Source organism: Micromesistius poutassou (assembly GCF_964030765.1).
Source record: "Micromesistius poutassou genome assembly, chromosome: 3".
Classification (NCBI taxonomy): domain Eukaryota; kingdom Metazoa; phylum Chordata; class Actinopteri; order Gadiformes; family Gadidae; genus Micromesistius; species Micromesistius poutassou.
Window position 1 is genome coordinate 4415227 of NC_140273.1, and position 16000 is coordinate 4431226.

At 46.9% G+C, this 16000-nt stretch overlaps 2 protein-coding genes across 2 annotated transcripts in view; both read left to right on the top strand.

Moving 5' to 3' along the window:
* Window positions 1–1329, top strand: part of cd5 (CD5 molecule) — a 3046-nt gene extending 1717 nt beyond the window's left edge. The window contains exons 4-6 of the mRNA XM_084466231.1: window positions 736–786; window positions 917–976; window positions 1072–1329. Coding sequence (XP_084322357.1) covers window positions 736–786; window positions 917–976; window positions 1072–1142 — 182 coding nt within the window. The 3' untranslated portion in view covers window positions 1143–1329. The remainder of the gene's footprint in view (window positions 1–735; window positions 787–916; window positions 977–1071) is intronic.
* A 1803-nt stretch (window positions 1330–3132) lies between these two features.
* Window positions 3133–13142, top strand: tmem132a (transmembrane protein 132A; the record flags this gene model as incomplete). Its single annotated transcript, XM_084465376.1, has 15 exons — window positions 3133–3163; window positions 3419–3645; window positions 5266–5481; window positions 6102–6244; window positions 6371–6466; window positions 7112–7222; window positions 7688–7933; window positions 8480–8647; window positions 8892–9087; window positions 9704–9847; window positions 10107–10309; window positions 10874–11093; window positions 11233–11424; window positions 11631–12128; window positions 13125–13142. 15 exons carry the CDS (start codon window positions 3133–3135, stop codon window positions 13140–13142), a joined length of 2709 nt encoding a protein of 902 aa, XP_084321502.1.
* Window positions 13143–16000: the final 2858 nt, after the last annotated feature.

The window sequence follows — 16000 nt, forward strand, 5'->3', positions numbered from 1 at the left end:
ATTAAATAAAAAATAAAGCTATTGTATACAATGCTATCTAAACTATAATAAGCTTGACACACACACACACACACACACACACACACACACACACACACCAAGAGTATTGTTTTTTTGTTTTGTTTTTGTTTACAATCTCAGTTTTTACCTGTTTTTTAAAGTGGATTGGCAACTTTTATTTAGTGAAATATTTTTTAAACATTTTATCGCTAATTGTTTATTGTAAAAAATTTAAACAAACAATTCAGCTTCAGTTAGTTATGTATTTTGTTAAGCCTTTTGCTTCAGTTAACAAGATTGCATTTTCACACATCGTAATTTCGTCTTCCAAAACAATATAACCTTGACACACACAAGTCCAGGCACACATACGCGCACATATACACAAACGTGAACACACATACATGCACGCATACACATAAACACTTATGGCTAAGTGTGTGTGTGTGTATGTGTGTGTGTGTGTGTGTGTGTGTGTGTGTGTGTGTTTTAGGGTAAGCATTATACAGTTTTATCTTTTATTGTGTGTGTGTGTGTGTGTGTGTGTGTGTGTGTGTGTGTGTGTGTGTGTAAACTGTGTAATGTAGAGGTGCAGGATAGTGTAGGGGTTACAGTGTTTGGTTCCGGGTTCGATTCCCAGTCTACCCGTAGGCCTCCCTGAGCAACAGGCCCTGACCCCCACCTGCTCCTTACCTGAGGACAGCTAGTAAACAGTAGTCATGTGATGTTTGACAGTTTCTGAGCGGAGGCGGAGTCGCTGGATTGGCCCGACACAGAGTCAGAGTGGTGAGAGCACACACGCAAACACACACACACACACACTCACAGACACACTGTATTTGATGGAGAATGTACCTAGGTTATATGTCAATAAATACAATAATAATATGACATTCTTTCTCAATCGCTCTCTCAGTTTCTTACCACAGAGGGAAGACTGCAGTAGACGTCACAGAGAAGAGATCTTCTTTGGCTGGTGTGACACACACACACACGCACACGCACACGCACACGCACACACACACGCACACACACAATGACTTAATGCTTCCTGTTTTTTTGTCCAATCAGCTCTGGATAGGCTGACAGGCACCGACACCAGAGAGCCTTCGTCCAATCGAAACAGCGATTTCACCTACTGACACGCCCACTCCTTGCAACATGCCCCTTCTGGTGACCCCCACCCCACCAGTGAGGAATTGTTGTAGTGCATTTCTCCTCCGAAGCTCAAATGGGTGTTTGTATACGTGGGAGAGCTGTCGTTTGATTGTTTAGCTTCATGCCAGGGCTCCGGCCAAAGACAGCCCTCCTCTGACTCAGGGGCGGAGCCAAACCTGTCAGGGGTCTTCTGCAGTGTACCGTGTTAATAAACTGATCAATTAAACCACCACACAACGCCTCTGAAGATCTTCATTAACCTTTATAGTACCTGTGTGTGTGCATGAGTGTGTGTGCGTGTGTGTGTGTGTGTGTGTGCGTGTGTGTGCGTGTGTGTGCGTGTGTGTTCGTGCATGTGTGTGTGTGTGTGTGTGTGTGTGTATGTGTGTGTGTGTGTGTGTGTGTGTGTGTGTGTGTGTGTGTGTGTGTGTGTGTGTGTGTGTGTTAGGCACACTTTTGGTTTGAAAAGATTTGGGGTGTCGTTTCCTGTGCCGTTAACCCAAACTTCCTGTTTGGGTTATTTCTGTTGCAACACTTCCTGCGATACTCTCTCGCTCTTTCTCTCACTCTCTCTTCCTCCCTTTTTTCCTCCTTCCTTCATCTGTTTTATCAGTTCTCCGGTTGACCACTGTTGTGGTTAATTCTTGTCCTTAATTAACCACTGTGTTGGCTGAGCTCAAAAGTCAGACGCTCATACCAGACATACTAAATCAGAAAAAATAAGAAATCCAGGTCCAGTGTGGTTTAAAGTTGAAAATTCCAATCGGGTTAATTAGACTAAATGAAAATACAAAACTTAAATGTTCTTGCAGGTAATTCAAAATAAGGATTGCAAAGATAATCAAGGGTTCAGTTCTATTCTCTGGCACAAGGTCAAAGACTGTAAGGTAGGGTCCAGGTAGGGTCGCCCTTATATAGACGTCAAGGTCACACGCATGGTCCAGCCACTAGAGGGAGATGACACGGAGAAACGCAAAAATACAAAGTGAAGGAAACTTTTCTCCTCATTCATTCTGGCTCCTACAACCACTGTTGTATGTGTGTTTGCATGTGTGTATGCATATGCGAGTGGTGTATATGTGTGACTCCTCTATCAGGGCAGGTCAGAGTTGTAATGTTAATGTTCCAGTTAAACAGATGAACAATGACAGGGATTACAGATCACAGATTACAGATTACAGCCGGATTATTGAGAGAGAAGGGGAGACAGAGAGAGAGGGATAGGGAGAGAGAGAGAGAGAAAGAGAGAGAGAGAGGGATAGGGGGATAGAGAGAGAGAGAGAGAGAGAGAGAGAGAGAGAGAGAGAGAGAGATAGGGGGAGAGAGGGAGAGAGATAGGGGGAGAGAGGGAGATATCCCAGACCTAAGATTATTCTGTATAATTTGAAAGCTTGTCCATTAAAATATTCCTCACATGACACACTCTATTAGAGAGTAGGGAGGGGGAGAGAGAGGGAAGAGGATAAAGAGAAGGAGAGGGAGAGAGAGGGTGGAGAGCGAGAGGTGGAGAGGGCGGGAGGGAGGGAGAGAAAGAGAGAAAGGAGGGATAATGAAAGATAATAGCGAGAAAGAAAAAAAACGCAAAAGGATAAATTGTTGAGAGAAATAGAGAAGAGGATTATTCCCATGAGCCCTGAGTCTGTCCAGGATAGAGACACAGAGCATCGGAACATCATGTTGCTGAGGAACGTCTGGAATACCCTGGTCGCAGGAGGAGCTCAGTTTCTGAGGTGGGTCAAAAATGTGTGTGTGTGTGTGTGTGTGTGTGTGTGTGTGTGACTACCTGTCTACCTATGTGTGTGTGTGTGTGTGTGTGTGTGTGTGTGTGTGTGTGTGTGTGTGTGTGTGTGTGTGTGTGTGTGTGTGTTTTCCTGTCTCTCTACCTGTCTGTCTGGCTGATTATTCTCCCCCTGCAGGGTTTAAGGAATGGGAGATGGGAAGAGCCCCAATGCATTGTGGGTCATTGGAACTACCATGTTGCTTCTGTTTGGAATGCTGGTGACAGGTGAGTCAGCCATGATGGCTCTTTGGAATATATGTATAAATATATATATATATATATATTATTATACATTTTTGACATATATCGGTGATTCAATAAATCAAATGTCTCTCTCTCACTCTCTCCCTCTAAACTTTCCCTCTATCTCTTTTCTCTCTACCCTTTCCCTCTTTCTCTCTCCCTCTCCCATTCTCTCTCTCTCTCTCTCTCTCTCTCTCTCTCTCTCTCTCTCTCTCTCTCTCTCTCTCTCTATCCCAGTGCATCCCTCTCTCTCCCAGGCCCCGCCCTCTCTCTCCCTGCCCGCCCTGATCTCCGTGGCCCCGGCCCCCTGGCGCTATCTGGCCCTGTCTCAGACCGAGCTCGGCCCCCTCTTCTCCAACTCCAGCCCCTTCTCCTACTCCCAGAGCCTGCTGATGGTGCCCTCGCCTGGGCACGCCTCCAAACCGCTGCTCAGGGCTTCCTTCGGGCCTCACTCGGTCACTGAGGTAGGCTGTGTGTTACAGGATAAGTCGTCCCCTGTTTCAGCAGGAGATCTTCCGCCTACAACATTCAAAACGTGTGATCTGAGCCACCGCCAAGGTTTTAGAAACAGCGACTCATTGGGTTCCATAGGAGCAGGTTTGAGGGGCGTGGTCAAATGTTGTCATGACCCACCTCGCACTCACTTGAGCCAGGGTTCCCAGCCAATAGAAAACAACCACTCTGGAAAAGCGCTTTTTAGCCGGAAGTGGACAAGGCAAACTACAAAGGAAAAGGGCATCATACCGATCAGTAAGATTCAAGAGTTTTAAAGTTTGAGGTCAGAAAATAGTTTTTGAAAGTAAACATCATCCCCTCCCTCCCTACGTTTCTCCATTGAGAAGTGTTGCATTTAGCACACCTGTGATTGACAGGCAAGATGGATTCCCTGAACCAACCACAGAAGAGATGCCCTGATTGGTCAGCAATGAGCCGGGAGCGGTCCTAAATCTAGAAGTTCCAGTGATTCCCTAGATGGTATATGGGTTTGCTCATTCAACAGCAGCCTTGCTTCAGTAAAAATAATCTGGATTATTTGGGAAATCGGGATTAGGTTTAATCTCAGATGAATAACTCCTCATGGAGGAGTACTCTAAGATGTCAGGTGGTGTATAATCTCTTCTCCACCAATCACACCAACAACACACACATGTCTTCTCAAACCTGTGTTCTCTCTCCTCCTTTCTACTTCTTACTCTCCTAAATCCCTTTTTCTCTCCTCTCCTTTCTCCTCCTCCCCTCTCCTCTCCTTTCTCCTGTCTCTCCTCTCCTCTTTTATCTCTCCTCTCTGCTGTCTCCTCTCTCCTCTCCCCTCCCCTCTCTCCTCTCTCCTCTTCCTCTCTCCTCTCCTCCCTCCCCCCTTTCCTCTCTCCTCTCTCTCCTCTCTCCTCTCTCTCCTCTCTCCTCTCTCCTCTCCCCTCTCTCTCCTCTCCTCCCTCCCTCCCCCCTCTCCTCTCTCCTCTCTCTCCTCTCTCACCTCCCCTCTCTCTCCTCTCCCCTCTCTCTCCTCTCCCCTCTCTCTCCTCTCCTCCCTCCCTCCCCCCTCTCCTCTCTCCTCTCTCTCCTCTCTCACCTCCCCTCTCTCTCCTCTCCTCCCTCCCTCCCTCCCTCTCCTCTCTCTCCTCTCTCACCTCCCCTCTCTCTCCTCTCCCCTCTCTCTCCTCTCCTCTCCCCTCTCTCTCCTCTCTCCATTCCCCCCCTCTCCTCTCCCCTCTCTCTCCTCTCCCCTCTCTCTCCTCTCTCCTCTCTCCTCTCTCTCCTCTCCCCTCTCTCTCCTCTCCCCTCTCTCTCCTCTCCTCCCTCCTTCCCTCCCTCTCCTCTCCCCTCTCTCTCCTCTCCTCTCCCCTCTCTCTCCTCTCTCCATTCCCCCCTCTCCTCTCCCCTCTCTCTCCTCTCCCCTCTCTCTCCTCTCTCCTCTCTCTCCTCTCCCCTCTCTCTCCTCTCCCCTCTCTCTCCTCTCCTCCCTCCTTCCCTCCCTCTCCTCTCCCCTCTCTCTCCTCTCCTCTCCCCTCTCTCTCCTCTCTCCTCTCCCCTCTCTCTCCTCTCCCCTTTCTCTCCCCTCCTCTCCCTTCTCTCCTTTATTCCAGATGGTTTCCGAGCGCCTCCCCCCCCTGTCTCCTCCTCTCTGGGCCTCCCTACTGTCAGAGGGGGTGGAGCTGGGGCCGGCGGGGCGTGGCGGGGCGGAGTCCTACAAGGTGAGGGTTCTGTTTCAGGTGAGGGGGGCGGGCTGGTCCCCGGGGTCCTGCCTCACCCTCCACGCCTTCAGGGAGACCCAGGAGCACCGCGCCTCCTGCCTCACACAGGTAGAACCACACGCACACCAGGGGAGTGTATGTGCGTTTGAGTGTTTGTGATTGTGTGTGTGTGTGATATGCCGTGCATGCGTGCGTGCCTGCTTGTGTATGGCGGGCTTGTGTCTGTTTGTGTGCGTGCATGTGTGTGCATGGGTATGTGTGTACGTGTGCACGTATGGTGTGTATGCGTCTGTGTGCGTGTGGGCGTACGTGTGTACGTGCGTGTCTGTGATTGATGTTTTTATGATCTATTAGATACTAAGAACAATAAACAGTTCCACGTGATGAAGGCATGACATGTCTAATGTCATGATGGGTTGGGGAGATTTCTGACTTATAAGCTGTAACTATCTCATTAAATGTTTTCAATAAACTAAATATAATTTCTTACGTGAAACGTGAAGTATTACTAATCACTAGTAAACTACCACTAATCAGAAGTGAAGTACTAGTAATCACTAGTAAACTACTACTAATCAGAAGTGCAGTACTACTAATCACTAGTAAACTACTACTAATTGCAAGTGAAGTACTACTAATCCCTAGTGAAGTACTACTAATCACTAACAAACTACTACTAATCACTTGTGAGGTACTGCTAATCGCTGGTGACCTGCTCTCCCTCTCAGCCACCTCTTGGTGTGTGCACGGTCACTCTCACCCTGCCCAGCGATTGGTTTGACCCCCAACACATTGACCAACCATATCTGGGCGTGCACAAACGCCTGAGACACGCCCACCACCGCCAGCGAGCTCAGCGCCATCGCTATGGGTACGCTGTTGTTGTTGCCTTTGTTATGTGTTGTTGTCATGTGTTGCACGCCTCGTGTTAGACCTGCAAAAAAATCTCCCATGTGACACCCCCCTGTTCCTGTTCCATGCCACTGGCTCCCTGTAGCAGCTCGCATCAAAGACAAGGAGATGGTACTGGCCTGCGCCCAGTAGTGGCGTTGACCGCCCTGGTCAACGGAACCGCCCCCACCTACCGCCAAGCGTTGATCAAACCACACACCCCAGCTTGAGTGCTCCGTTCAACAACCTCAGCTGGACGCCTGGCCCCCCCGTCGCTAAGAGTAGTCAAATGTCAACAACAACAAAGTCACAACTCTTGTCTGTTTTGGCACCACAATGGCGGAACAAGCTCCCTGCCGACGTCTAGACTGGCTCACTATCTTACTGGTTCAGAGTTCACCTGGACTCTGCATGGCCTCCCTCCTCACCGCCCCTCCCTACTCTCCCAACAACATCTCTCTTACGCGCACTTATTGTATTTTGTACGTCCTGGCATTTAATAGTAGTACCTAGCATCGTGTAGCATCTTATCCTAGCTTTGTTGTGGTCCGTATGGGTCAACCTAGCAATTGTAAGTGCTTGGCGCTTGTTCTATGAACATCCTTACTGTACCGACAGCGATATATTGTATTTTTTCTTTCTTCTGACAAATGTGCTTATTGTACGTCGCTTTCGATAAGAGTCTGCTAAATGCCCTAAATGTAAATGTATTTGATGATATCGGCCTTCTTGTCAATGATGATGATGATGTGTTGTTGTGAGCTGATATGGGCTATGAGCTATGAGCTGTATCAGCACTAGAACCAGTACTCTGATACCAGTTCTACTTATTTCTGTCCTGGTCCAGACACCGTGTTCCCGGGCCCCTAGAGGCCCCCAGATCATCGGTGGCCCCAGGAGACCGGGTCCAGCTCTACTACTCCTCCTCGGGGCCCGACCTGAAGGCCTCCGCTGGCAGGTAGAGGAGCCGACAGGAACCACGCCTTCTGCTTCACTCATTCAGATGCTTTGGGAAGGGTTATATCATGCACAGCAGGAACAACTTGGATCACAAATATATTATTACATACAACTAGCATCTAACCCAAGCAATGTTTTATTAAATGAAAGAGTCGAACGTTAGAAAAACCTTGGAATTCATGACTCCACGTTACCTATTCATCCATCCATCAACCTCCCTCTTTGTCCCCCTTTCTCTCCCCTCCATCGCTGTCTCTCTCTCTCCGTCTCTCCCACTCTCTCCCCCCTTTCTCTCTCTCCCTCCCCCCTCCCCCTCTCTCTCCCTCCCTCCCTCCCTCCCCCCTCCCTCTCTTTCTCCTTTTGCCTCCCCCCTGCCCCCCTTTCTCTCTCTCCCTCCTTCCCTCTCCCTCCCTCTCTCTCCCTCTTTACCTCCCTCCCTCTCTCTCCCCCCTTCTCTCTCCAGGTGTAGGGAGGACAGAGTGTCCCAGCGGCAGCTCTTCTTCTTCAGGTCGGTGTTCCTCAGACCGGAGGGCCGACGTCTCGCCAGGAACACAACCAGGGAGCAGGAGGCTTGTCTGGGTGGACAGGAAGGGGAGGAGCTTCACTTGGATTCTAACGTTCTGATTCGCTACCTAAAGGGGCCAATCAGAATAGGGCAGCCAGCTGCCGTGTCGGTCAGCCTGAGAGGGAACCTCAGTGTCACGATCAGGTAGCAGAAATATTATTAATATTACATCATGTATAATATTCATAATGTGTTATGAGTATTATTATATTACATCATGTATAATATTCATAATGTGTTATCAGTATTATTAACATTACGATTAAACGATCAATATTACATCACTAACATTATAAATAATTATACATTTCTATACGTTATTAATATTACATGCTATATTTAATTAACAATATATTATAAATCTTAGTCATCTGACATTAATAATACATTGTCAATATTATTAATATTACATAACAAATATTATTATGGTTATGACATTCCAAATATTATTGATATATGATAAACATTACTAAACACAGTCTGTGTCTGTGTTTGTGCATCTGTTCTTGTTGGTGTGTGTGTGTGTGTGTGTGTGTGTGTGTGTGTGTGTGTGTGTGTGTGTGTGGGTCTATGTGTGTGCGTGTGTGTGGGTCTGTGTGTGTGCGTGTGTGGGTCTGTGTGTGTGTGTGTGTGTGCGTGTGTGGGTCTGTGTGTGTGTGTGCGTGTGTGGGTCTGTGTTTGTGTGTGCAGGTTGAGGGTGAAGAGGGGTCTGGTTTCCATGGCAGCCAAGCGAACATTGACCTCTGACCTTTGGTCGGTGACCCTGGAGAGAACACATGGAGCTAAACATGATGTCATCTCTATCATCTGCCAAACAAACACACAAAACTCATACACACCATACCAACACACACACAGGTACGGCACACACACACACACACACACACACACGCACACAGGTATGGCACCCACACACACACACACACACACACACACACACACACACACACACACACACACACACACACACACACACCCACTACGCTCTCACACACACACACACACACACACACACACACACACACTACACAAACACACACTGGTAAAACCCACAAACACACTCTCTCTCTCCCTCTCTCTCCCTCTCATTCTCTGTCACCAGCACATCTCTCTACCAGCAGGTGGCTTGTTTGTCTGTAGACGGTCTGAAGTGGAGGTTCGGCGTTGCCATGACGGTAACTGCTAATTGGTGGGTGGAGTATTCAGGGCGCAGTATGCGTCCTCCGGCACAAGGGGCGGTGCTGAGCAGCTTTTCGTTCACTGAACAGCCAATCATTGGCATAGCGGCGATCACTGAGGTATGTTCAGTTCATTGATACAGTATTGATCTTTTTAGATTATTGATCCTTGATTGATCCTTATTTTAGAAAACAAGATTCCACAAAATTGTATACATACACATATACATATTTACATACATTACATTTAGGGCATTTAGCAGACGCTTTTATCCAAAGCGACTTACAATAAGTACATTTGTCATAAGAAGTGAAACAATATATCGCTGTCAGTACAGTAAAGATGTTCATAGAACCAAGTGCAAGTACTAACAATCGCCAGGCCAACCCATTCCCCGTATACAGCAGTGATAGCTAGTTACTGCAGATGCTACACAATTAAGTACATGCTACACAAGATGCATATGCTACACAATTAAGTACAATGAATGAATACAACGTGCATTAAGTGCGTTCATTAAGTGCCAAGACGTACAACAGACAATAGTACAACAGACAAATAAAGGGACTGAATGGCTATACAGAGTCTAGCTGAACAGGTGAGTTTTGAGACATACTGTATGTATACATATATATAGGTATATATAAGCGTAGATATACTTTTTCTTTCCACATCTAAATTCCTGTAGGAGTTAATATGAGTTAAATACTAACGTTAATGCTTTTCTCTCTCCAGAGCGACACCATCATCAACACAGCCATCTTGAGCGGGCAGCCCGTGTCACTTCCTGTCACGGTGATGGCGGTCGGCCGAGATGGGACGATGTCCGACGTCACCGCGGCTGCGACCTGTCAGTCCAGCGATGAGAATATTATCAAGGTACGCACGAACACACACGCACACGTACGCACACACACACACACACACCCATGCACGCACGCCGCACGCATGCACACGCACACACGCACACACGCACGCACGCACACAAACACACACACACACACACACACATACACACACACGCATGCACGCACGCACGCAAACACACACATACACACACACGCACGCACGCAAACACACACATACACACACACTCACCCACCTCATTCTCATCTCTCCTTTTTCCTCGAAATGGCAGGTGTCCAGCGATTGCTCCTCCCTCTTTGTGGACGGGAGCGAATCAGGAGTGGGTAGCACCTGTGTGGGGGTGGAGTTTGGTCTGGGCGTGCTCCGTGGCTCTGTGTGTCTGAGGGTGTGGGCGCCCGCCGTGCCCCTGCGCGTCTCTGTCTCAGACCCCGTGCTGAACGCCATCCAGGGCTGGCGCCACCGCAGCCAGCACGGGTACCGCCACTGACTGCCGCCGCCGCCGCCGCCGCGCACGCCATGTAGCCCAGCGCCATGTCATACCGCCTGCATATCATTAGGTCATTTAGTCCCTGAAGCATCGAGTCACACAGTCTGTCTATCATTACATCATATTGTCTGTCAGTCCTCACGTCATTCAGTCTGTCTGTCATTATGTCATACAGTCTGTCTGTCATCACGTCATACAGTCTGTCTGTCATCATGTCATACAGTCTTTCTATCATCACTTCATTCAGTCTGTCTGTCATTACATCATGCAGTCTGTATGTCATGTTTATGAAGACGTTACATATCGCTACACTGCATTATGTTGCCTTACATATGTCTCCTCAGGATCTACTTTATGCTTGGTTTTATGCTAGGTTATTCTAGGCTATGTTGCTATGCTACGTGTGTCCTCAGGTTCTACTTTATGCTTGGTTTTATGCTAGGTTATTCTAGGCTATGTTGCTATGCTACGTGTGTCCTCAGGTTCTACTTTATGCTAGGTCTTATGCTAGGTTATTCTGAGCTATGTTGCTATGCTACGTGTCTCTTCAGGTGCTCGGCTGTGTTCCAGCGCGCCTCGGTTCAGGTTCTGACCCAGTTCAAGGCTCACGACCCTGAGGGCGGGATCACACACCTCATGGGCTCCTCTGATTGGATGGTAGATGTGACAGAGTTGGTCAGTGATTCGCTCATAGTGGAGGACCCTCAGGTGGCGTTCCTGGGCAAACAAAACAATCTGATTGGTTTAGAGCCAGGAAAGACAACGCTGCAGGTAAGGACCATCTGTATATAGTCATATGGTGCGTACCTAGTTACCATGGAAACAATTTATGCCTAATTATGTACTATAACCCACACTATCCCACCTATCGCTCTCTCTCTCTCTTTCTCTCTCTCTCTCTCTTGCCCAGGTGGTGTCTGGCCAGTGGGATGGTGTGCTGGGAAGCTGTGATATCACGGTGACCTCTGACCCTGTGGCTCCCAGCGACCTCTCTGTGCAGCTGGTCAGCGGGCTCGGCATGTCAATCACCACCAGCCCCGCCCACCCCTCGGTTGTCACAGCAACAGTCACAGCCTTCAATATCCTGTACAGTCCTGAACAGGTGGGCTAGTGGCTAGAATCCAGCTTGTTTCCTTTGTTTCCTGCACCAGGTTAAATCTGCTGCCCATCGAACTGTGTTCCCCGTCCTGGACCTGTTCTCCGTTACTCTTTAATACTTCAGTTACTCTTCAGTATAGTTGCTCTTTCGTACTTGACTGGTTCTTTAATGCTTTGGTCCCTATACCTGGACCTGCTCTTCCCCTCTAGGAGGCGTCGCTCAGCGTGTGGTTGCAGTTTGATGACGACTCCTCCTCCCTCCTCTCCTCCTTTTCCGGCCTTCCCTTCTCCCTCCGACTCTCCTCATTGGCTGAGAGCGTGGTCGCCGTAATGCCTGGCTCCACCCAGCATGTGGTTGCCCGGGGAGACGGGGGTGGCCCATTGTTAAGGGCAGAGCTGCTGGTGCCCGAATGCACGGAGCCGCTACTCAACTCCAACTTCCTGTCTGAGGTGGAAAGGGCGGAGCCAGAGGCGGGAACCCGGACTCTGGCGGCAGGATCTGGTTGGATAAGAGTCCACCTGGACCTGGATCCACTCCAGCCTATCGGCAGCCAGTATGGGGAGGGGGAGGAGCTTGAGCTGGACATCTCGGATACATTGGTGGATGCAAATGCCGACTTCTACTCGTCCAATCAGGAACCGGACACTGTTGGCGGCGGCAACCAAACGAATGCTGACTATTATGATGGGAAAACCCTGGAGAGAGCCGTGTGGACTCCCAGCCAAGAGAGGGGAGAGAGGAGAGGAGATGGAGAGGGGTGGGGAGGAGGAGGAGAGGAGGAGGAAAGATGGGGAGGAGAAGTCGAAGAGGCGAGATGGGGAGGAGAGATAGATGTAGGGGTGGGTACGCTCCTCTCTCTCGTCTGCCTCTCCTCCCTCCTCTTCCTGGTCAACTGTCTGCCATGCTCCCTCACAGAGAGGAGGAGGAGGAGGAGAAGGAGGAGTGCAGGAGGAGAGGGACCTGAGGAGAAGGGAGAGGATGAAAGGATAAAGAGTTGTGGAAAGGTAGAGGTGAAGGAGCAAGAGTCGAAGGAGGTGGAGGAGGCAAGGAAAGAGGGAGAGTATACGAAGGAGGTGAGGAAAGAGGGAGAGAATATGGAGGAGGTGGAGGAGGTGAAGAAAGAGGGAGAGCGTATGAAGGAGGTGGAGGAGGTGGGAGAGCATACGAAGGAGGTGGAGGAGGTGAGGAAAGAGGGAGAGAATATGGAGGAGGTGGGTGGAGAGAGTCAGGAGGAGGTGAAGGAGGTGAGGGAAGAGGGAGAGAATATGGAAGAGGTGGGAGGAGAGAGTCAGGAGGAGGTGAAGGAGATAATTTGTTGATGTGTTGTTTAGCTGAATACTGTAGTATCTGGTAACTGCACTCCCAGCATATTATATCAATGTTACTCTGTCAGAATCGTCTCCTTGTATTAAGGAAACATTTAGACCATTCTACTAGAACAGTAACAGGAAGGGAAATAAAGTTATAAAATCATTCTCATATTCCTGAAAATGATTATCCGGTTGGGTGGTGTGGACGTACCACTTTAATATCTTAATACTAAATCAGAAGAGGTTATTCGATTAAATCAATTGCTCCTGTCTTGTTGCAGACGTTTGAAAAGGAACTCAAAGGAAATAAGCACTTTAGTATAAATGATTACTTTTACGTTAATTCAACAGTCTAAATGAATTAATCCTATATTTCTATTTTGTGAAAAACAGTTACGAAAGATAAAGTAGGCCTACTATATGGAACTAATCGTATTTTGGTTTTGTATTGGAGGGTGAATCATGACGTTGAACACATGCTCATATAGACCATATCCTGTCTAATAAAATGATGTTTATGACGTTGACTTGATTTTTCCATTTGTCTTCAATGTATTGTGTCGCAAAAGAGAATGAAACGGGAACAAAAAAAAATGAATTTCCGACATGGTGGTTCAGTGGTATGCCCTGCTGATTAATAATCCTTCTTATGTATGTGATTTTTAAACATCGCCTTTTGAACTAAATGTGAAGTATAACATTTGACCATCTAGCAAGTTTCTTGGTGGTGCTGTCGACCTGCTGATTCATCTGTTGGAGACCAGGGTTCAAGCATGGGGTTGTAAACCCCCATGCTTATATCACCACTAGAACGGAAAGAAAACTTGTGAATGAGTGAAATTATTAACTATTTGATTAAATTAATGGTTTGTAATGTGATCCTCCATATGTATATATTATATACATATATACGATTATTAAATGTAGACTACTATTTCAGGATTAAATCATTTAATGTCGTCATCGGCAGCAGAGTGGCGCAGCGGAAGCGTGCTGGGCCCATAACCCAGAGGTCGATGGATCGAAACCATCCTCTGCTATCTTTTATTTTCTTCGAGTCAATGTTTTTTACTGTCGACTTGTATTAACCAGTTTTTTATCAGTATATATATATCAGGCATGCAAACTAGTCACCTTTCGGCGAAATTCGCCGTTTTTTAAACAAAATTGGCCACTTGTGTGATTCGTGGAGATTCATTGAGAAAACATTGGGGGTGGGGGGGGGGGTCTACAGTCTGACGAAAACGAGACGATAACTAAATAAAAATTAATTTAGGACGACAAAAACTACGACGAAATCTTTTGACACTTTCGTTGACGAATAAAAACGAGACGAAAATGTAAGCGGGACGATTTGGGAAGCGATCCAATCAGAACTAAGCTCTTTATGTGGGGAAGTACTGATCGTCCCGCCCGGCAGGTCAACTAGCAGGCGCTTGCTGCGTCGCAAGCAAGTGTCCCTTTGTAAACAGTTTGGCGCAACAATCACCGGTTAAAACAAGTCATTGGCAGACGAGTCATCCCGAAATTCACGCAAAGATAAGCATGCTTATCTTTTTCTTTCAAGATAATGTTATGTGTGTTTTCGCTCAAATTGGAATGCAATACAAGCTGAAAGAAACCACCGTTGTCCTGTAACGGTACCGGAACTCTGTGCTGTCGTCACCACAGCGGGGCACAGAAACACAGGATTCACTGTGGTTTCTGTGACATGAGAAACAGTAAAAATGAATACCAATGTTTTATAAAGAAAGCTATGTTAGTGGGAAAGCCACGCAACAGATAGCCACGGTTACATACAGTAATGTTCTTATGACGGGAGAAAGGAGCAGAAATATAGTATAGAGACAACTTGGAGCTGTGTGTGCGCGTATGTTTGAGTGAGAGACGGGAGTGGATGAGAGACAAAAAAATCGGACCCCCCTCCATTCTACCTCAGGTACAGAAGGCCTCCGACAAGGATGGGCCACTGAGTGCAAATAAAGCTAGTGCATCCCAGAACAACAACAGACCAAGGAGGACGCCAGAGCAAAATGCATTGTACACACAGGATTAGCAGTCGCAATGATTGAAGATGAGGACTTTGTTTTAATGATTGATACAGTTGATAGGAGGGTGACTGTTCCCCAGAAAACTAATAAGCAAAAAATTATATAAAATATATATATTTAAAAAAATTATATAAAAATAAAAAATTGACCTGCAAGCGCATGTTTTTTTTTTTGACCTGCGTGCGCATGTTTTTTTTTTTGACCTGCGCGCATGTTTTTTCCAAAAAAAAACATGCTCAGGTCAATTTTTTTAAATTTATTTTTTATTTATCATTTATTTTTAATTTATAATTGTTTTTTTTAATAATTATTATCTTTTTTTTTGGTGTAAAATGATCTCTGCCAACAATCTCACTTATCCTCCTGAGCGAAGAATCACTTATCTGTATTTACATAGGACGGGCGAGCTCTACGGAGGCTTCAATGTCCTTCTGGTCTATAAAAAACGATGAACTGCCGAGAGGGACAAAAAGCACTATCCTATCAATATTTTCTCTTGTAGCTGCCGGCGTCTTTGTCGTTGTGGTTGTGACTCTCGTTCTTCTCCTCTTCCTCGTCGTCCTCCTCATCGTCCTTCTCGCCTATCTCTGTCCTCTCCCTCTTCCTCTCCCTACCGGCGTTGAATCGCCTGATGATGATCTCTGACAATGCACGGACATCGAAAAATAAACGGATAAAGAATGTTTCATTACTAATTAGCATATAGTTCATGCGTTGTAGTAGAGCAATAAACGCTAGCCTACTAAAAAAAAATTGTATTTGTTGTGTGTCAAGTGTCGCTATACTGCGACAGTAATGTTACCAATAAAAAACAATATAAAAATGAGAACATAATTCACTATCTTGCTCGAGGAGTAATTACTCATACATGCTCACACTAATGATTCAATGCAGTTTGAAGTAATAACGTACCTCATCACCTGAAATAAAACTTGAAAGTTTGAAGACATGTTGTAATAGCTTCTTGAATCTTGACACATGCCGCCTGCCGTAGTTCCAACAGGTTGCAACGCACATTTGAAAACGCGAGGCGCTAGAGAGCATATCCGTTTAAATGCGAAATAAAATTTAACCACTAGATGGGAGAAAAAATTACACAATGTACCTTTAAGGTGGCAGCGAAATAATAGCCCAATAAAGTGAACTTGTGGTTTCTTCCTTTTTTCAAGTAAATTAGACCAGAGACGGTAGAAATACAAGAGAGCATGACCGCGTGTT